General features: G+C 45.6%; 1 protein-coding gene across 1 annotated transcript in view; it reads right to left on the reverse strand.

The window, feature by feature from the left end:
- Positions 1 to 547: 547 nt before the first annotated feature.
- The window catches only part of SMOC1 (SPARC related modular calcium binding 1), a 256,148-nt gene continuing 234,360 nt past the window's right edge, over positions 548 to 22,335 (reverse strand). Inside the window, exons 11-13 of the mRNA XM_060262366.1 lie at positions 19,023 to 19,270; positions 1,575 to 1,625; positions 548 to 837 (exon numbers count right to left, since the gene is read on the reverse strand). Of these exons, the coding sequence (XP_060118349.1) occupies positions 821 to 837; positions 1,575 to 1,625; positions 19,023 to 19,270 (316 nt within the window). The 3' untranslated portion in view covers positions 548 to 820. The remainder of the gene's footprint in view (positions 838 to 1,574; positions 1,626 to 19,022; positions 19,271 to 22,335) is intronic.

Genomic DNA, 22,335 nt, shown 5'->3' on the forward strand with positions numbered 1-22,335 from the left:
GAGGAGACAATCATTCAGATATGTGGGGTCCAGGTGTGAAGGGCTTTAAAGGACGTAACAAGCACCTTAAATAGGATTCGGAAACGAATTGGCAGTGGTAGCCAATGTAACTGATTTAATATGGGCAAGATATGTTCCCACTAATCAGTCTGCCACATTCTGAACCTACTGCTGTTTCAGGATTGTCTCCAAGAGCAGCCCAATCTAGTGCTCATTATAGTAATCCAACCATGTTGTCAGGTGTTCAGTAAAACAGGCATTTTTTAAACAAATATAGTGAGAACAGGAAAGTGAGAAATGAATGCTTATGAACGCCCACAGCTTCTGAACTTATTTGAATAAAAATGCCTACTGTAGAAGGGAAAAAAGTTGATTTTAGATCATAACCAGCTGAAGAAATCAATGCATTTCTGAAATTCAGCCTCCTGTGTGCCATGTAATCTAAACAACCATCAAAGTCTTAAGAAGGGACAAAACAGTCACATTCAGGTCAGCACAATTTACATAAACTTATATACAGTATATTAAACATCTCTTTGAGTCCAAGTGATTCCAAACATTTTAATGATCAGTAGCTGTTCAGTTTACTTCACAAGATGTAATGTTGGCCTTTAAAAATTTTTCTTCTCCAAGGTAGTAGATACTGGCATTAAAAGAGACCAATCTCCACCCTGCTTCAATTATGAAAAAAGTGCAAATGTTGAAGCCACTTCTGCTACACTGGATGTTGCCAGTCCCACGTGAGTGTTTTCTGGAGGCAGCAGATCCTTTCGGTCCATTGGTGGATCCAATTGGTTGTGGCATGCTTTCCCAGCAACTCTTAGACAAGACGTCCTACTGAAGTTGTGAAAAAGGAGGGAGAACAGCATCAACAGTTGCAGGAAGAGGAGAAAGAAAAGGTGGAAACGCCAATTAAAATCATATTGGTTTTAATTCACAGTGTACAAGTGAGTTCCCTAATTAAAATAATTTGTTATTCCTGTTTCTAATATTCTCACAGTATGAAATTGACCTGACAAAAAGTATAGCTGGCAAGCTAATCTTGATTGTTAACGACTGAGTATAAATATATACTCTGAATTATATAGGTTGGCCACAATAAAAGGTATTAGATGGTTTTGTTTCTTTTTTAAAATTTTGTATGGGCCAATTCAGTTGCTTAAAACAAATTCTCCCATGGGTCTGGGGTGAGATTTGGTCAGTTTTTCAAATGAGGCAAACCTACATTATTTGTTGCTTCCTCCCAGAATGCAAGTGCTGTTATCTAACACCTACAGGAATCAAACTGGGATCTGCCAGCAGCCAACATCACAGGCTGGTATGGCTGGGCCTTTAAGATCTGGTCCTGTTTTTTACCCCTCCCTCCATTTAAAAATTTTTGATAACATCTGCCTGATGGAGAGTTCTGTAGAACTCTTTTTCTTTTAACTATCTCCAGGACAACCAATCTCACTAGTTGTGATGTTAGGGTAGCTACTTGGAGAGCTGTAAAGTGGAATAGCCTCATGATGTGGAGATAATTGTCAAGAAAAATGGAGGGGGAAGAGGAGAGATGGGTTCCAGAAGCTACTTACTGAAAGGATTAACACCTTGTCTTTTTCCATGGGGAAAAGCTCCAGTGTTGCCTGCAAAAAATAAGGAGCAGTCTTATATTCACTGAATTCCAAGTATGATGAAAGCTGCAGATTTAAGAAAGGAATGAAACTGGTCTGTCAATTATCCCAATAGAACTGCAGTTATGACTAAGCAGGAGCTCTGAGTTTATATTCCCTTGAACCAAGATATTCTGTTTGAGTCACATTAGGCTACCTCTGTGTTTTTAAGAAGCATTCTACCAAGTAGAGATTTTAAAAAATATATGTATGAAACTTACTCAAAGACTTCCAGAATGCCATTGATATTTCAGAAATTATAAGTCAAAAAGCTTGCTGAAAGGTAAAGTGCATCTTCCTACTGCCCTGTAGTTGTATCTGGATTGCTCTGCAGCCAAAACCCTTTTTAAATGGTTTAAATGATAATTCTGGCATTCTGGTCTCTTAACATATTCATTCATGTTGTGGTGAACAGGGCTTCACATAAATTTTCCAGTCTTGGTATGTGCAAACCTGTACCCTCAAAAATATTGGGTTACCAAAGCTACTGGTTATTTAAATTAGATTATTGTTTCATTAATTAGCTAATTTGAGGAAACTGTATCTGTGGCAAATTAATTGGGGAAGAGTAATTGATTGGGAGGGTTTTATACTTAAGGAGCCAATGGAGTTAATTAATGAATTATTTTTTAGCTAATGAATTAATGGGTAGATTTGGGGTGGGGGTTTTAATTAAATAACCATTAGACACTATTGGCAGGTTAGCATAATTGATAGATTGGCTAGAGAAGGGAGGGTTGAGGAGGGAGTAGGTTCAACTATTTCACCGGTCTGAAGTTCTGGTGGACACCAGCAGGAGATGACTGGCCTGGGGATTCCAGTATTCCTGGGGAGGGGAAGGTATGACGGTGGGAACAGGCAGAATGATAAGGGAAGGAGGCTGAGACATGACAGTGCTCGACCCCCTTCCAGCCTATGTCTCATCCCGACGGTGGCAGGTAGTGGGCCAGGTTAAATTACTTGCCTCCGACACTGGTGTTATGCAATGCCAGGTCCATAAATAATAAGACCTCTACCCTTCAGGAGTTCTTGCTTGAGCAGGATATGGACCTGGCATGCATGACCGAGACCTGGGTGTGCGATGGGGAGACCGTAGCTCTCTCCCAGATGGCCCCCCCAGGATACTCGGTCTTTCACCAGTCATGGACTAACAGGCGGGTGGGAGGGGTGGCTCTATTCATATGAAAGGCTTACTCCTTCTTGGCTCTCCCGGCCCCGGAGATCAAGGGCATTGAATGTGCCCGTCTGGCATGGGACGTTGGGGAGGGGTTGGTGATCTGGCTGGTGTACCAACTGCCTAACGCACCAGCTGATGCCTTACCATCCCTGGTGGAGGCCGCAACAGGCTGGGCATTGGAGTACCCGAGGCTTTTGATCCTGGGTGACTTCAATGTCCATGCTGATGACGCGACCTCCAGTCAGGCGATGGACCTAGTGTCATCCATGGCGACGCTAGGACTCTCCCAAATTGTTACAATGCCACTCACCAGGTGGGCACATGTTAGACTTGGTCTTCGCGGTGGGAGTTTTAGTGGACGATATTACTGCTGAAGCAGTGCCATGGTTGGACCACTATGCCCTTAAGGCTCGTGTGGATGTTCCACCCCAAGCCCATTTAGGTGGCGAGCGTATTTTAGCTCACCCACGGAATCAGATGGACCCGGAACGGTTCCAGATGGCTCTACGAAATTTCTGGCCTCCTGGTGATTCCTTGGATGATCTGGTGGAGTCTTGGAATGAAAGACTCTCCAGAGCCATCGATGAAATTGCACCTAGGAGTCCTCTGCGCCCTCGTCCAAAGCCGGCACCTTGGTACAACCAGGAGTTGCGGCAATTAAAGTGAGGACTCAGATGACTAGAGAGGCAATGGCGGTGTACTCGAGACGAAGCGACTACCACATCTTATAGAGAGTTTATGAAGTCCTATGAGATGGCAGTCAAAGCCGCAAAGAAAACATACTTTGCGGCTAAGATTGCGTCTGCAATTTCGCACCTGGCATAATTGTTCAATACTATTCAGACTCTTACAATGCTGCCACAAGGCAGACCAAATTCTAAGGAATTGGAGATCGGCTGTGAGGCTTTTGCAAATTTCTTTGCAGATAAGATCGTGTCGCTCCGCCGCGACCTCCCCGCCACATTCGAGACAGTATGTGAACCTGAGGCTCCGTGCCTGTCTTCAGATCGTGTTCTGGATGGACGTGTCTTCGGATCATGTTCTCAGCCTGGAGGAAGTTGACAGAATCCTCTTGTCTGCACGCCCTACAACTTGTGATCTGGACCCTTGCCCCTCCTGGCTTATTAAAGCTTGCCAGAGGGAGCTCAGATATCCTGTACAGGATATCATGAATAGATCCCTGATGGAAGGGCATTTTCCAGCACCTCTTAAAAAGGCGGTGGTCTGCCATCTCCTGAAAAAATCAACGCTTGATCCTACCGAATGGGCACACTATCGGCCGGTCTCGAATGTATCCTTTTTGGGTAAACTCATTGAGAGGGCAGTTGCATTGCAGTTACAGAGTTTTCTGGAGGATGCTTCCATTCTCAATCCCCATCAGTCCGGCCTTTGCCCGGGTCATGGGATGGAGACAGTGCTGGTTGCTCTGGTGGATGACCTTCAGCGGCATCTGGACCGAGGTGGCTCGGTGGTACTGATGTTGTTAGACCTATCAGCAGCGTTCAATACGGTTGACCATCGGTTGCTGACTTGCCGTCTCGCCGACACGGGGATTCAAAGGCTGGCCTTACAATGGCTTTCCTCTTTCCTCGATGGTCGGGGACAAAGGGTGGCGATTGGGGGTGAACTGTCCCGGAGGCACATGCTTGATTGCGGGGTGTCTCAGGGGGCGGGGCTTTCCCCAATGTTGTTCAACATCTACATGCGCCTCCTTGCCCAGATTGCCCAGAGGTATGGGTTGGGCCAATATGCTGATGACACCCAGCTCTATCTACTCATGGACGGCCAGCCTGACTGTGTCCCAGAAAATTTGGACCGGGCATTACAAGTCGTGGCTAGATGGCTCAGGCTGAGTAGATTGAAACTAAACCCAGCGAGGACAGGTCTTTTGCTTGGGTCGACGTGGTCCGGGAAGGGAAATTCCCCTACCAGCCTTTGACGGTGTGCCACTGACAATGGCACACAGGGTCAAGAGCTTGGGGGTACTATTGGAGCCTGCCCTGACAATGGAAGCCCAAATAGCAGCCACTGCTAAGTCCGCATTCTTTCATCTTAGGCAGGCAAGGCAACTGGCCCTTTCCTGAAACATGACGATCTGGCAACAGTGATCCATGCAACGGTCACCTCAAGGTTGGACTTCTGTAATGCCCTCTACATGGGGCTGCCCCTGTGCCGAACCCAGAAGTTGCAGCTAGTGCAGAATGCCGCCGCCCGGCTGTTATTAGGGCTCCCCAGGTGGGAGGACATTCAGCCGGGGCTCTGGGGACTGCACTGGCTGCCAATAATATACCGGGTTCGGTACAAGGTGCTGGTTATTACCTTTAAAGCCCTATATGGCCTAGGACCTGCCTACCTTAGGGACCGTCTCTCCTCACATGTTCCCCAGAGAGTGCTTAGATCTGGTTCTCAAAATCTACTAACAATCCCCGGGCCGAAGGAGGCCCGTCTGAAGTCAACCAGGGACAGGGCCTTTTCGATTACAGTCCCTTGCTGGTGGAACCAGCTACCGGAAGAGTTGAGGGCCCTGCGGGACCTTAGGCAGTTCCGCAGGGCCTGTAAGACAGTCCTCTTCCACTTGGCATATAACTTACCAGTACCTGAAAAACCCCAAAGGAAGGTTGTAGGATAGCACATTGATAGATCGTTTTCTTGTTTTCTTGTTTTAACTGCTGTAAACTATTTAATGTATTTTAATATTCATTAATCTTATTGTTAGAATTTTATGTTGTGAGCCGCCCTGAGCCACCTTGGTGGGGAGGGCAGGATATAAATCGAATAAAATGAAATGCATGTTTACCCAGAAGTAAGCCTCACCAAGTTCACATTTCCAAGGAAGTCTACATAAGATTGAAGCCTATGTAATGAATCCACTACAGGACACCTTTTTGCAAAATAGTCTAAAGGACAAAACTAATCTTCATCACAGTTCTAGAACCTGTAGTTCTATAAGAGGGTTAGGAATCACTAAAATGTATGGGCGGAGAGCCTATTTTGGCTCGCCCTCGGGGCCTGATGGACCCGGAACGGTTCCAAACGGCCCTGAGGGATCCTTGGCCCACTGGCAATTCCCTCGATGACCTGGTGGAGACCTGGCAGGACCAGCTATCCAGGGCTATCGACGAAATTGCACCCCGGCGTCCTCTACGCCCTCGCACGAAGCTGGCCCCATGGTACACCCTGGGGTTGCGCCGGCTGAAACAAGGGCTTAGACGACTAGAGAGGCAGTGGAGGCATACTCGGGACGAAGCAACGAGAACATCCTATAGAACGTTTATGAAGTCTTATGAGATGGCAGTCAAGGCTGCAAAGAAAGAATACTTTGCTACCAAGATTGCATCTGCAAACTCGCGCCCAGCACAATTATTTAGAATAATTGGGGATCTTATAACGTTGCCTCAAGGCAAACCAAATGTTAGAGAATTGGAAATAGGCTGTGAGGCATTTGCGAGATATTTTGCAGATAAAATCTCGTTGCTCCGCCAAGACCTGCCTACCACCTTGGATACAGTGAGTGAAATTGAGGCTCCGTGCCTGCCTTCAGGTTTAGTGCTGGACCACTTCGACCCGCTCAGCCTGGAGGAAGTCGACAGAATCCTCTCCGCTGCTCGCCCGACAACATGCGATCTGGACCCCTGCCCCTCTTGGCTGATTAAATCCTGCCAGGGGGAGCTTAGATGTCCTTTACGGGACATCATAAATAGGTCCCTCTTAGAGGGGCAATTTCCAACACCCCTAAAAGAGGCCTTGGTCCGCCCTCTCTTGAAAAAAGCTACAGCAGACCCGGCCGAATTGGCGAACTATCGACCGGTGTCTAATTTACCGTTTTTAGGTAAAATTATTGAGAGGGCTGTGGCGCAGCAGCTTCAGAGGTTTCTGGATGACGCTTCTGTCCTGGACCCATGTCAGTCAGGCTTCCGGCCGGGCCATGGGACGGAGACGGTGCTGGTCGCCTTAGTGGATGACCTCCAACGGCAACTGGATCGAGGCGGCGTTGCAGTGCTGATGCTGTTAGATCTGTCGGCTGCATTTGATACAGTCGACCATCGGCTACTGACGCGCCGCCTCGCCGACATTGGGGTTGAGGGGTCGGCCCTGCAATGGCTTTCCTCCTTTCTCCTAGGTCGGGGACAGAGGGTGGCTATTGGGGGAGAACGATCCCGGAGGCGCACACTGGATTGTGGGGTGCCTCAGGGAGCAGTTCTCTCCCCGATGTTGTTCAACATCTATATGCGCCCCCTCGCCCAGATTGCCCGGCGGTTTGGGCTGGGTTGCCATCAATATGCAGACGACACCCAGCTCTATCTGCTAATGGACGGCTGGCCCAACTCCGCACCAGGGAATCTCGACCGGGCTTTACAGGCTGTCGCGACATGGCTCAGGCTGAGCGGGCTGAAACTGAACCCAGCGAAGACAGAGGTCCTGTGCGTGGGCCGCGGCGCCCTGGGAAGGGAAATAGCTCTCCCGGCCTTCGACGGTGCGCTATTGAAAGCAGCGCGCCAGGTAAAGAGCCTAGGTGTTTTACTGGAGCCTTCACTATCAATGGAGGCCCAGATAGCAGCCACTGCCAAGTCAGCATTCTTCCATCTGAAGCGGGCAAGGCAGTTGGCCCCTTTCCTCGAGCGCCGGGACCTCGCAACGGTGATCCACGCAACGGTCACCTCAAGACTAGACTACTGTAATGCCCTCTACTTGGGGCTACCTCTGTGCCGGACTCGGAAGCTGCAGCTAGTGCAGAACGCGGCGGCCAGGCTGTTGTTGGGACTTCCAAAACGGGAGCATATACAGCCGGGGCTACGTGAACTGCACTGGCTGCCGATTATATACCGAGTCCAGTACAAAGTGTTGGTCGTTACCTTTAAAGCCTTATATGGCCGAGGACCCACCTACCTGAGGGACCGTCTCTCCCCATACGAACCCCAGAGAGCACTGAGGTCAGTCGGGAAAAATCTGATGACCATCCCCGGGCCGAAGGAGATTAAACATCAGAGCACCAGAGTACGGGCATTCTCGAGTGCGGCTCCTACTCTGTGGAACCGACTCCCCGAGGAGGTGCGGGCCCTGCGGAACCTTGAGCAGTTCCGCAGGGCCTGCAAGACCGTCCTTTTTAAACTGGCACATCCGGACTGTTAGGAAGATCAAGAATTAAGGAGCCGCCAATGCGGTCGGAAGATTCACACCGCAGAATAATTATATCATTGAACTGGTTTTTAATGTTAGTAGTTTCATTGTTGATGTTTTATATTGTTGGATTTAAATGTTTTTATAATATCACTGTATGTTTTGTAATACGCTGTTAGCCGCCCTGAGCCCGCTAAGGTGGGGAGGGCGGGATAGAAATAAAATTTATTATTATTATTATTATTATTAAAAGGAAATTCTCAGCTTCTGACCAAACTACAATTCCTGAGATTTAATGGGTGAAGCTGCAGCAGTTATATTTATATAAAACTAATATAAAAGTTGTAGTAGAAATCTAAATCCAAGTGGGGCAAACTAAACAAATTACATCATTATTATCCATTTTATTATTATCCATTTTTATGCCTAAATTGATTATAATTTTATTTCAAATCCGCCAGACTTCATTGTTCCTCCTACTTTTTTTTTCTGAACTAGTTTTTCTTTCCTGAATTAGCTGACTTCCACACAGGGAATGGTTTTCTTGTTTTTTCCATTGCTGGTGTGGCTGAAGATAAAGTGCAGCCAGCAGCAATGGGACTTCCACATAGCAGATTTCTTGCAGGTTTTCTGCCCCAATCCCCCAGAAATGGTCACCCTCCTTCCTCTGGGCCACGAGGGCTTTTGCAGTTTTTTAAATCAACACTAGAATAGATTTATTTATTTAAACCATTTCCTTGCCATCTTTCCACTTTGCAGAACTCTAGATGGCTTACAATGGAAATTTAAAATCTGCAATAAATAAATTAGTCAAATGCAGTCTCAAACAAAACTGTCTTTAACCACTTCCAGAAGACTGAAAGTGAAGGGGGCAGGCACATCTCACTGTGGGGTTGCTCATGATCATGGAGCTACCACCAAAAAGGCCCTCTCTAGTGTGCCTACAAAACAAGCTCCTTTGATTGGTGGGACAGTCAGGAAGGCCTTTCACTGTTATCTTAATTCCCAAGCAAGAACATTTGGCAGAGGACGGTCATATCAATGTACTATTTTAACTCTAGGTGTAACAGGTTCTCTGATTTTCCAGCTTTCATTTTTTTAAAAGTCTCCAGCTCCTTCCCTTATGAAGACATGCACTTTTCCTTATATCTCTGCAAGAGAACAGGTAAGAAACTTACAATTTTAAAAAATAAACACTTAAAATTCAGAGAAATTGTGATACCCAGGCCTCAGATTCAGCAGGAGCTCACAAGAGCACAGTTCCTGAACCTTTCTGAGGGTTTCCCCTCTTCCTCCCCACCTACCTTGTCCATTGAATAGTAGGTGCAGCTGCATAACAATCCCTGGATTAGGAGAGCAGGCAGCCAGCCACCCACCCAGGGCTTTGTCATGCCCCCAGCAGCCCTCATTAACCCCTGGAGAAGCCCACGCCACCCTTTCTCCACTTCTTATGTGATTTTGGGGAGCAGGTGGCTTGCTGGCCTTTTGACTGGGGAGGGGATGTGGCCCAGGAGAGCCCCAGGCCTTGCTCACCCAGGGCTCTTCTTTCTTGCGTTGGGTTGCTTTTGGGTGGTGGGGGGGCAGCATATGCTAATGAGTTATGCTAATGAGCTATGCCACCTATTTTTCTACAAAACAACCTCTGGTGACACCTACTGTTACAACAGTATATTGCTTTCATATAACGATATTCTAAAGGTAAAAGTAGTCCCCTGTGCAAGCACCAGTCATTTTCGACAGACTTTTTACGGGTTGGTTTGCCATTGCCTTCCCCAGTCATCTACACTTTCCCCCCAGCAAGCTGGGTACTCATTTTACCGACCTTGGAAGGATGGAAAGCTGAACCAGCTTCCACTGGGATCTAACTCAGGTCATGAGCAGAGGGTTCAGACTGCAGTACTGCAGCATTACCACTCTGCACCATGGGGCTCTTAACAATATTCTAGTCTAGTGCCTTTTAAAAAAATTTAACTCCCCCTGGTGGCAGGGGAGGAAATGGCTAATGTGGGGACAAGGCCAGGGAATGGCTGCCATGTGGGGCAGAAAATCCATATCAGCATCCAGCATCCAGATTCCAGGACATGAGGAGTTCCTGTGTCAGCCCTAACTGGCAATCTGAATTCAGCCTCTGTTTAGGAAATGCTGCTATTCTGCCATGTAGTAACTGCAAGGGAAGTTGTAGAAACATGAAGGTTAGTGCAATTTCCTTGGCAATTCTGTACTTACAGCAAAGCACACCAGGAATGCCTTATTTCTTCATCCTCTTAGATTTTTCTCTTTCACAAACTTCTTGAGAGCCAACTGACTGGGCTGTTAAAAACTATTTTGTACATTCATCTCAGCAAGAAGGTAAAGAGGTTCAGGGTGACTGTTACTGATTGTATATTATTCTGGGCATGTCTTTGGCAAACTAGAAATTTAGCTAAGCAATGAAAACTCGTTTCTAACCATCAGTGACCCTGAATGGCTTGAAGTAACGTGGCTAAGATTTTAATAGCCCAATAATATGCAGAGTGAGGCACACTTAAGCCTACTGAAATCAAGGGGCTTAGGCGTGCCTAACTGTACAGGATCAGCGTCTGCAGTTTGTGAAACAGGTCATGTACTATGGATCAAAGATAAGCCCATCCCTTACCTCTCTCTACCAAATAATAAATCTGCACTAGCTGAAATAACCAAGAGAATCCCATAGCTGGAGGAAGAACTGTTCCCTCTCTGGTATGATGACTGTCCCATGATCAGAGGTCAATATATGAATTAAAGTCTCACTAATTGCAGCACAGTCTGCGTAGGACCCAATTTCAGACAATGCTAAAAAATTATCTTCAGTTTTCTTAATTCTGTGTCTTCCTGAATATAATTCTGGCTTTGAAAAGAAATGACTACTCAAAGAAATTCTCCCAACTAGTTTGGTTGATATGGATTTTCAGTATTAGAAAATAAATATATTTCAAGGGTGGAAGGATTAGAAAAGCCACACACAGTCTCCTCTGTATGCTCCTACACAGAAATCCTTCTTCCACTTCAGTAATCCTGTCACTGGCCTTCCAAGTATGAATGCAACTTAGCTTCTGAATCCTGATGTGCTTCTAGTCCAAAGTTATTTCTAGCTCTCCTTGAAGCTCTTTATGAAGTTAAAGACCTATTCTGTCTCGGTGTTACAGTTGCCAGCCTCTCTCCCAGTAGGGTCTGGACATCTCCTGGGATTACAGCTTGAATTCAGCCATTACAATCTATTGAGGTCCCTCTCCTCCCCAAGCCTCACCCTGCCAGATTCCACCCCCAGTTCTTTAGGAATTTCCCAGCCTGGAGTTGGCAAGCCTATTTGGTGTTCACTCCTTGTGTTTATTTATTTAATTTCACTCTCTTAATGAAGTAATTCAAAATCATTTGAAAAACAGAACCATTCAGTTTAATAGATTTTTTTTTAAAGGTAAAGGAAAGGTCCCCTGTGCAAGTACCAGTCATTTTCAGCTCTGGGGTGACACTGCTTTCACAACGTTTTCACGGCAGACTTTTTATGGGGTAGTTTGCCATTGGCTTCCCTAGTCATCTACACTTTCCTCCCAGCAAGCTGGGTACTCATTTTATTGACCTCGGAAGGATGGAAGGCTGAGTCACCCTGGAGCTGGCTACCTGAACCAGCTTCTGCTGGGATCGAACTCAGGTCGTGAACAGAGGGCTCTGACTGCAGTACTGCAGCTTTACCACTGTGTGCCATGGGGCTCTTAATCAAAATTAAAACTAATGGTTTAATACGGATATAGTGACTAACAGCCCAATTGCAATAAACAAGCCAGTTAAAAATCTTAGCCTATGACCTCTGTCCATCCTTCTGTCTCTCTCACACACAAAGCAAAAACATCACCTTCAATTAAAAACCTAGGTGAGAAGGAACACTTTAGCCTGGCACCTAAAACCAGCAAGGCTAGATCCTGGGTGAATCTCTGTTGGGAGGAAGTTCCATAGAGGAGACATCAGCATGGTACAGACTCTCCCCCTCATAGTCCTCCACATTGCTTCTGAAGGCAGGGTTTTCTGGAGAAAAGCCTGTTCAGGAGACACGAACTGTATAACAGGAACATATAGGAGGAGTAAGTCCTTTCATAAAAGATTCTGAGTGAGCATTAGGAACCACCGATCAGTGGTAAAGCACATGAAACTGAAAGACAGTTTCAGATTTTTAGAGAATCTGGAAGAATGCTGGGAAGACCTTTCACTTCCTGAAACCCAAGGATGAAGAAAAACTGGGCTGCACCCAGCAATGTACCAACAGAACAGAAAAGAAGAAATGCCAGGTGATAAATGACTGACTTATACAAAGTCCCTATGCATTCCCCTTTAGTCAGGGGAATCAGAACATTCACCTAGAACTGGTGTTGTGTGGAGGGCTGCCTCAGGTTGCCAGACAGCACAATAGTACACTGCACCTCTGCACCTCTGAGTAAGACCTCGCCCCCCCTCCCCCCCGAATGAGAACACAAGCACTTACACATACATTACATGGACATTGCCCAAGAATAAGAATAAGTTCATCTGCACTCTACGGACACTGACGCACTTTAATAATAATAATAAGAAGAACATTGCACTTTACAGCTATCGTCACTTTGGAAATAACAGCACTTTATCTAGTTTTTAAGTCTCCTTACCCTTTAACTCCAATGGATTTTAACTGCCAATTTTAGTAGAACTGGATAATTAATTATTTATTGGTTATTTAAATGATATTTATTGATTAGCTAATTATTTATGGCAAACTAATTAGAGATGGGTTATTGGTTGGGGAAGGTTTTTATTTAAGGAGCCAACAGATGTATTAATTTAATCATTGTTAGCTAATGAATTAGGGATTGATTGGGGGAGGGATTTAAATTAAATAACTATTAGCTACTGGTAGTTGGCAGTTTATTGGTTGGAGACAGGAGGGTGAAGAGGGTATAGGTACAACTATTCTGCCAGTCGAAGGGCTGGTGGCCACCAGTAGGAAATGATGGGCCTGGGGATTCCTGTACTCCAGGGGAGGGGAAGGTATGACGGTGGGAACAGGCAGAATTATAAGGGAAGGAGGCTGAGACATGACAGTGCTCGACCACCTTCCAGCCTGCGTCCCATCCCAATGGTGACAGGTAGTGGGGTCAGACGAAATTACTCGCCTCTGTCGTTGGTGTTATGCAATGCCAGGTCCATCAATAATAAGACCGCTACCCTTCGGGAATTCCTGCTAGAGCAGGATGTGGACCTGGCGTGCGTGACCGAGACCTGGGTGCGCGATGGGAAGACTGTAGCTCTCTCCTAGATGGCCCCCCCCAGGATACTCAGTCTTTCACCAGTCGCGGACTAGCAGGCGGGGGGGGAAGAGTGGCACTATTCATACGAGAGGCTTTCAGGCTCTCCCGGCCCCGGAGATCAAGGGCATTGAATGTGCCGGTCTGATGTGGGACGTTGGGGAGGGGTTAGCGATCTGGCTGGTGTACCGACCGCCTAACGCACCAGCTGGCGCCTCACCATCCCTGATGGAGGCCGCAGCAGGCTGGGCGTTGGAGTACCCAAGGCTTTTGGTCTTGGGTGACTTCAATGTTCATGCCGATGACGCGGCCTCCAATCGGGCGATGGACCTGGTGTCATCCATGGCGACACTGAAACTCTCCCAAATTGTTACAATGCCCACCCATCAGGCGGGGCACATGTTAGACTGGGATGTGCCACCCCAAGCCTGTTTAGGTGGAGAGCGTATTTTAGCTTGCGTATTTAGCTGATGGACCCGGAACGGTTCCTGACGGCGCTACGGGATCCCTGGCCCCCTGGCGATTCCTTGGATGATCTGGTGGAATCTTGGAATGATAGGCTCTCCAGAGCCATCAATGAGATCGCACCTATGCATCCTCTGCACCCTCATTTAAAGCCAACACCTTGGTATAACCAAGAGTTGCAGCACTTAAAACAGGGACTCAGACGACTAGAGAGGCAATGGCGGCGTACTCGAGACGAAGCGACTCGGACATCTTATAGAGAGATTATGAAGTCCTATGAGATGGCAGTCAAAACCGCAAAGAAAACATACTTTGCGGCTAAGATTGCATCCGCAATTTTGCGCCCAGCACAACTGTTCAATATAATTCGAAATCTTACAATGCTGCCACAAGGTGGACCAGATTCTAATGAATTGGAGATTGGCTGTGAGGCCTTTGCAAATTTCTTTGCGGATAAGATCGCGTCGCTCCGCTGCGACCTCCCTGCCATATTAGAGACAGTTTGTGAACCCGAGGCACCGTGCCTGTCTTTGGATCGTGTTCTGGATGGTTTCAGTGCTCTCAGCCTGGAGGAAGTTGACAGGATCCTCTTATCTGCACGCCCAACAACTTGTAATTTGGACCCATGCCCTTGCTGGCTGATTAAATCCTGCCAGAGGGAGCTTAGATATCCTGTATGGGATATCATAAATAGATCCCTGACAGAGGGGCACTTCCCAACACCGCTTAAAGAGGCGGTGGTCCGTTTCCTCTTGAAAAAAACAACATTAGACCCGGCCGAATTGGCACACTATCTGCCAGTCTCGAATTTGCCCTTTTTGGGCAAACTTATCGAGAGGGCAGTGGCAATGCAGCTACAGAGTTTCCTGGAGGATGCTTCCGTCCTTAATCCCCTTCAGTCCGGCTTTTGCCCGGGCCACGGGACGGAGACGGTGTTGGTTGCCCTGGTAGATGACCTTCAACGGCATCTGGACCAGGGCGGCTCGGCGGTGCTGATGTTGTTGGACCTGTCGGCAGTGTTCGACACGGTCGACCATCGGTTACTGACCTGCTACCTCACCGACATGGGGATTCAGGGGTTGGCCTTACAATGGCTTTCCTCTTTCCTTGAGGGTCGGGGACAAAGGCTCGAGATTGGGGGTGAACTGTCCTGGAGACACACGCTTGATTGTGGAGTGCCTCAAGGGGCGGTTCTCTCTCCGATGTTATTTAACATCTATATGCGCCCCCTTGCCCAGATTGCCCAAAGGTATGGGCTGGGTTGTCACCAGTATGCTGATGACACCCAGCTCTATCTGTTTATGGACAGCCGGCTGGTCTGCGTCCCAGAAAATTTGGACCGGGCGTTACAGGCCGTGGCTAGGTGGCTCAGGCTGAGTGGGCTGAGGTCCTTTACTTGGGTCGTCGTGGTCCGGGAGGGGAAATCCCCCTGCCAGTTTTTGACGGTGCGCCACTGACAGCGGTGCACAAGGTCAAGAGTTTTGGGGTACTATTGGAGCCTTCCTTAACGATGGCAGCTCAGATAGCAGCCACTGCTAAGTCCGCATTTTTTCATCTTAGGCGGGCGAGGCAGTTGGCTCCTTTCCTGGAGCATGACGATCTCGCAATGGTGATCCATGCAACGGTCACCTCGAGGTTGGACTACTGTAATGCCCTCTACATGGGGCTGCCCTTGTGCCGAACCCAGAAGTTGCAGTTAGTGCAGAATGCCGTGACCCGGTTGTTATTGGGGCTCCCAAGATGGGAGCACATTCGGCCAGGGCTCCGGACTCTGCACTGGCTGCCAATAATATACTGAGTTTGGTACAAGGTGCTGGTTATTACCTTTAAAGCCCTATATGGCCTAGGACCTGCCTACCTTAGGGACCGTCTCTCCCCACATGTTCCCCAGAGAGTACTGAGATCGGGATCTCAAAATCTGCTTGTTATTCCCGGGCCAAAGGAGGCCCGCCTGCAATCCACCAAGGACAGGGCCTTCTCTGTAACGACTCCTTTCTGATGGAACCAACTGCCGGAAGAAGTGAAGGCCCTGCGGGACCTTGGCCAGTTCCACAGGGCCTGTAAGACAGCCCTCTTCCGGCTGGCTTATAACTAACTGGCATTGGAAGCTGAGTGTAGTTTTGATAGACCGTTGTTATATGTTTTATTATTTTACTGTTTTAACTCTGTAAGATGTTTTAAATTCAAAAATTGTTAGATTTTTATGTGTTGTGAGCCGCCCTGAGCCACTTCAGTAGGAAGGGCGGGATATAAATTTAAATAAACTTGAAACTTGAATTGTCCGCAGCAGTTTTATCGCTGTAAACATATCCAGCACTAGGCGAATGTTCTGATGATGGGTGTGTGCTTGATATATGCTGAGCCAAATAAAAAAAAAATACTTTATTGACATTTTGGGGTATTGTTATTAATTTTTATTTGTATCTCACTCTCCCCCACTAATGTGGGGCTCAGAGTGTGTTCCAACTTATAATAAATAAAACATATATCACAGGGGTGGTCAACGATAGCTCTCCAGATGTTTTTTGCCTACAACTCCCATCAGCCCCAGCCATTGGCCATGCTGGCCGGGGCTGATGGGAGTTGTAGGCAAAAAACATCTGGAGAGCTACCGTTGGCCATCCTTGATGTATCAGATTAAAATATTTCAATTAAAACAATTCCAACAATACTATTTTCTAATGGGCCGTATACCTGCCCCAGGGAGAGAGAGGGAGGGGGGAAAGGAACTGCATATTTGGGAGTTCCCCTGACCTCATCCATATGCTTGATGGTACCTCTCCATTTTACAGGCCCTGCAGAATTGTACCAAATCTTGCAGGGCCCAGATCTCAGTTGGAAGTGCATTCCATCAAGTTGCAGCTTCCACTGAAAAGGCTCTGTTGTTTCTAGTCAAAACCAAGTGACAACTCCTTGGTCCCGGGATCTCTAGTGTGTTGTTATTAGAAGAGCATAATTCTCTTTGGGGGGTAAGCCATGAGAGGTGGTCCAGCAGATATGTCAGTCCCAGACTGCATAGAGCTTTGAAGGTTAAAACCAGCACCTTGAACTTGATCCAGTACTCAATCTGGTGCCGGTACAGCTGGCAGAGCACCGGTTGATATGTGCTCTAATAGGGGTATCTTCAAGGACCCATGCTACTGTGTTCTGGACCAACTGAAATTTCTGGGTCAGTCTCATGGGTCACCCTGCAAAGAGAATCTGATTTTGGCTACCAAAATAACTGCCCAAATAACAGCCAATATTATTTGGCTTTTATTTAGGCATGGCTAGAAGGCATTTAAAGAGTCTATAATCTCTTTAAATGCCTTCTGAACTCACCAAGTCATGCCACCACAACAGTGTGACTCAGTGAGTGAACTCAGAAGGCATTTAAAGTTTTAATGCCTTCTGAACTCCATTATACCCTATGGGGACAGTTCTCATGGGATATAATGGAGCCAAATAAATTCAGGTTTCCTGAATATTTACCCAAATCCCAACACAATACTAACATTGGGATTTGGGAATACTTTTATTTATTTTTTGCACACTTCTAGTTCTGATTCCTCCTGATTAAGCCTGTGTGGCAAAACATGTAGGGACTTTGTATAAGAAATCAGTCAGTCATCTATCACCTGGCATTTTTTTCCTTTTTGTTCTACCTGAAACTGACCTAGAGCCATTGCCTATTGCAGGAGACAATACTGAACTATATGGACTATTGTACGACTTGGTACAATTTCATATGTTCATAGATTAATATAGTAAAATGCAAACTACTGGCACAGACATGCCTTGCTTACAAAGGAAAAGGTGAATGCTGATGTTGCTCATGCAGCATTAATATATTGCTTGCAATATAGTTAAATGTACAGCCAGCTTGACTTTGGAGTATTGGATGTGCCATGGAAATAGCTATCTGCTTATTTCTATGGCAAAGAACTCTGATCTAACATCATTATTCAATCAGGGGTATTTTTGTAGAAATAGCTCAGCAGGAATAATTTGCATATTAGGCCACACACCCTGGCATCACCATCGTTTCACACAGGACTTTTTTGTAGCAAAAGCCCAGCAGGAACTTATTTGCATATCAGGCCACACCCCCTGATGCCAAGCCAGCCGGAACTACATTCCTGTGTGTCCCTGCTCAAAAAAAGCTCTGATTATACTACAGAATATAAGATAATACTGGGAATCCTACAGATTCCTAAATAGCATGTACAATATAAACTATAGGAAGGCTTAAATGCAATTGTGAATCAACTTTCATGCATGGACATCAATCGATAAGAAACATGGTACAATTGATTAAAAAGCACAGCCAGTGTTTCACTTGTCAGAAACCAAATGGCTGCATCACTACAGGAGAAAACAGGCAGAAAGGAGTTCTAAGTTTGAATATGCCCCAAGTTTGCCATATGTCCACTTTGTACTTTCTTAATTCATGGGAGGAAATGAAACATCTAACTTTGCACTGAATAAATATTTGTATTAATGTTGGAGACAGACAATATCTTTTCAAAGTAATTTGAATACTAGTACTACTCATGATGTGGATACTCATTCTACTCTTGCTTTTGGTAAACAGATTCTTGAAGGTTTCTGAAATGTTTTTCATCTGAAGCAGCAATGATAGGGACACAATGTACAGCAATACCTCCCTAAGCCACTTCCAATTCATTTAAAACCATGTTTTCTGTTTCTAGTCTAACACATTTTTCAGGCAAAACCACAAAGTGCAAGTCTTTATTTCAGAGTGATTTGGAAAAGCATCATACAGTCAGAAGAGATCAAAAGGGCCGGCTAGACCACACCATAGTGTGCTGCCATCAGGGAACAGAGGAGTCACAGAAAAAGCAAAACACGTGGCTTCCAAAGGGGGTCATTTAAGCTGTTGCTTAAACCAGAAGGGTTGGCATTGCCATGGCTGAGTGGCAGAGCACCTGCCTTGCATGCAGAAAGTCCCAGGTTCAAATCTCTAGCAAATGCAGTCTCAGGTAGAAGCTGTCAGGAAAGACATTTATTGACTGAAACCTTACAGAGCCAAAGTAAGCTCTGCACTTGCTGAGGCAATGGCCTAACTCAGAATAAGGCAACTTCAACGTCATGTGTGTGTGTGTGTATATATATATATATATATAATGGCGCATCCAGTCCAACACTCTGTGTCACACAGTGGCCAAAAAAACCAAGTGCCATCAGGAGGTCCACCAGTGGGATCAGGACACTAGAAGCCCTCCCACTGTGCCCCCCCCCCCCCCCCAAGCACCAAGAATACAGAGAATTCCATACCATCATAAGCGTGAACTTTAGTTTTGTTAACAAAATGTGACCCACCTCCTTCTTTACCAACACCTAAGCAGCCCTTCAGTTCTTGTAGTGAAATAGACTTGTCCTTGTTGAGGTCACAATAGTCTGTAAAGCGTCGTGCACATTTCTTAGGTTTGGCTTTCTTCTTGACATAGCGCTTAAATGGCTTCATCTCCCTCTTGCTGATGTCACTGCTGCCATTGTTGTCCAGCTGACTGAAGTACCAGTGCACCACCCGTTCTTCCAATGTGTGGCTAGGATCAGGCTCTGAAAACCTTGAAACACAGCACAAAGACCCACAGGGGACTCCAGAACACTGCTAAGCAGACCAAACATTTGACACATGTTTGAAGGGTTCTTTAAGGTGAGGTCCTTAACACCAGATGCCTGCTTGGAGGAAGAACTACTCTTTTGGAATCACATTGAGTAGCTTCAGGCAATCCCTTCCATAGTCAGCTGGAAGCACTTGTTTACAATATGCAAGTTTGTCCTTAAACATAACCAGATGCACACCTAAGCATCCGGGTGATACCTGCACTACTATGGTATGATGGGGAAGCTGAGAGGTTTGTGGAAGTGAGGAGGAGAGCCTGGAAGGACTGTGAAGTCCAGAGAAAGGTGGAAGAAATGGTGTCTCAGTGAACACTGCTAAGTAGGTGGAAATATGCACTATCATATAAGATTTTATTCTAAAAAGTTTCCAAGAAAAGTGTAGCTGGAATAGAATAATGTCCAAATAAATGCCTTTACACTCCAGTAGCCAGATCCTCATAGAATACTCCTTGTACATTTAAAAACCTGCAAGGGAATAATTCACTGAGATAAGACCTCAAATTAGGTATGGACTGAAGAAACCCCTTGTGTATGTTTGCTAATCCAACACCCCTAAAATAGCATAGGATATACAAAGTCATACACAGTAAGATTGAATCGTGAGTTATTATGAAATGGACCAAGTGCAAAGTAGCTCCAAATTCTTAATTGGAATACAACCTTGAATACTATAAATTTTTATAAATAACATATTAAGAGGGCCCAATTGTTTCAGTTGTGCCACTGTAGATCCATGGAGTGCATTTCTGCATTCTTTTTTGGGTGTCATGTTTCTGGCACTCCTATACCATGTGGCAGGAGAACATGCAATGTGTGATCATCTCAGTACATGCAATAACTATACATACAATAATGTGTATGTTTGAAGATGCAATATGCATTATCTGACAACTGGATTTGGAGGTATTATGTATTCATGCATACTAAAGTTGCAAAACTGCATGCATGGCCTTTGCAGACAAAACGGTGATAGTATGTACCAAGGTGATGGCGTATAGCATGGTTTCCTGGTACAGGGGACAAAAGTAAGAAGAGTAACATCTGGAAAGGAGTTAAGTCCTATTGAAAATTCAACCATGTATAATATTTTCTGAATAGCTCAGTGCCTCTGAATTGTTTAGCATTGGGAATAGATAGAAAACACGCAGTGTCTCTAAACACAAGGTTCACCTTGCAAGATACAGATAATGGTATTTCTACTTTGTAAACATTACATAATTAATATTAATAAACAATGTGAAAGTAACTGGAAATATAGTTATTGTTTGATTTATTTTCATAACCCAGATTTCAGTACAGCTGATTTAGGGAGAGTTTGTTTTAGCAAATTTTTGTTCTAGTATTGATATATGTCAGCATTTTATAGGAAAAAACTTGACATCAATCTCAGTCTCAACCAACTCCATCAGGAAAAGGGAGAGAATAAGAGAACACAGAGTCAGCCACTTTCTAGGTTACTATTTACCTACATGACACCACCTCTCACTAACCCCAGCCACATGAAAGACCCTCAAGATTGCAGCTCTTGCAGAAAAAGTGTAGTAAATTTATTCTGAGAGAGAAAGAGCACAAGGAAAACCACCATACACCAAAAAAGCACACAATACATTCAGAAACATCATTGGCAGTCGTTGGAGCCTACTTCTTTTGACCACATCAGAACAGGGAAATAACTCGCAGGAAGGAGGGCAATTAGTAATTTATACACACTAGGGACAGCGTCATCCTGCTTCTGCTCTCCTCTCCTCAGGTCATTGTTTGCTTTAAGTCATCATTTCAGGAAAAACTTGGCAGAAGCCAGGCTGTTATCTTCCTTTTGCTGTGGTAGCAGAATACGTGCATAGATCACAGGGAGGTCTGGCGCCTAGGCTATTAAAAGTGCTGACCTGGGAGCGATGGACTCTGGTTCCATCTGCTACACAATATGATGGCCTTAGATAAATCCTGGTCGACTCCTGGAATAAGACAGAAGTTGCTCTAAAGGACATCCCCCCCCCCCCCCGATGTGATCCAATAACTGAATAAGAGCACTTTAAAGATGCCATCAGGGTTTGTAATTTTTAATGTAATTGATTATATATATATATATATATATATATATATATATATATATATATATATAAATAATGTAACTGATTTTATTGTTGTACATCGCCCTGAGCCTGGCACTGGCCAGGATAAGGCGATTCATCAAATACAATAAATAGTAATAATACCATGGAAGCTCACTGGGTGACCCTGGGCCAGCTACCCTCTCTTTTAGCTTCACCCACCCCACAGAACTGTCTATAAAATCATTGAATCACAGAGTTGGAAGGGAGAGGAGAAATGTGTGTGCTGCCCACAGCTCCTGGGAGGAAGAGTAGGATAAAAATGTACTAGATAGATAGGGCAGAACTGATCTATCACCAGCAGGACTGGACTGATTACTAGGTTAAAGGCCAAATTAGCCTGACAGAGGCACCCTCTGCTCTTTAAAAGCAGGCCTGCCTTACCTGAGTATAACAAACAAGAAAAAACACCGTGATGAATGTTGGTGTAATGAATCTATCTGCACCCAGTCTGACAGCTATGTTTTGACAGCTGGTGATCTAGCAGGCATGCTAGGTCACAATGACCTTATCAGCAGGCTGGTTTGAGCCGGCAGAAGCCAAGAGAAGAAACCTGCTGAGTCAGCATGACAGTGCACAGCCAGGATTGGCTAGTAGGACTATAAAAAGACTGTGTGTGGACCACACAGGTCTCTCTCCGAGAGTTGGTGTGTAGACGGAGCATTTTGTCTGTTGGAGTAAGATATTGGACTGCACTAGTGAGCACTTATTGTATATATCTGTAAATACACTATTTTGGCACTAGTTGCAGGTGTCTGGCTGATTTCTTTCCTGGAGCCCTGTGCTGGGCAGGTCACCACGCTCACTCTGCTAACTCCCGCACCGACAATGAAACTATGAAAACAAAGTCACTATTTAGCAATGAAGTCAAAAAATCTTTAAATATAGTGATATTT

Source organism: Heteronotia binoei, chromosome 21 (genome assembly GCF_032191835.1).
Source record: "Heteronotia binoei isolate CCM8104 ecotype False Entrance Well chromosome 21, APGP_CSIRO_Hbin_v1, whole genome shotgun sequence".
NCBI classification, from domain to species: Eukaryota; Metazoa; Chordata; class Lepidosauria; order Squamata; family Gekkonidae; genus Heteronotia; species Heteronotia binoei.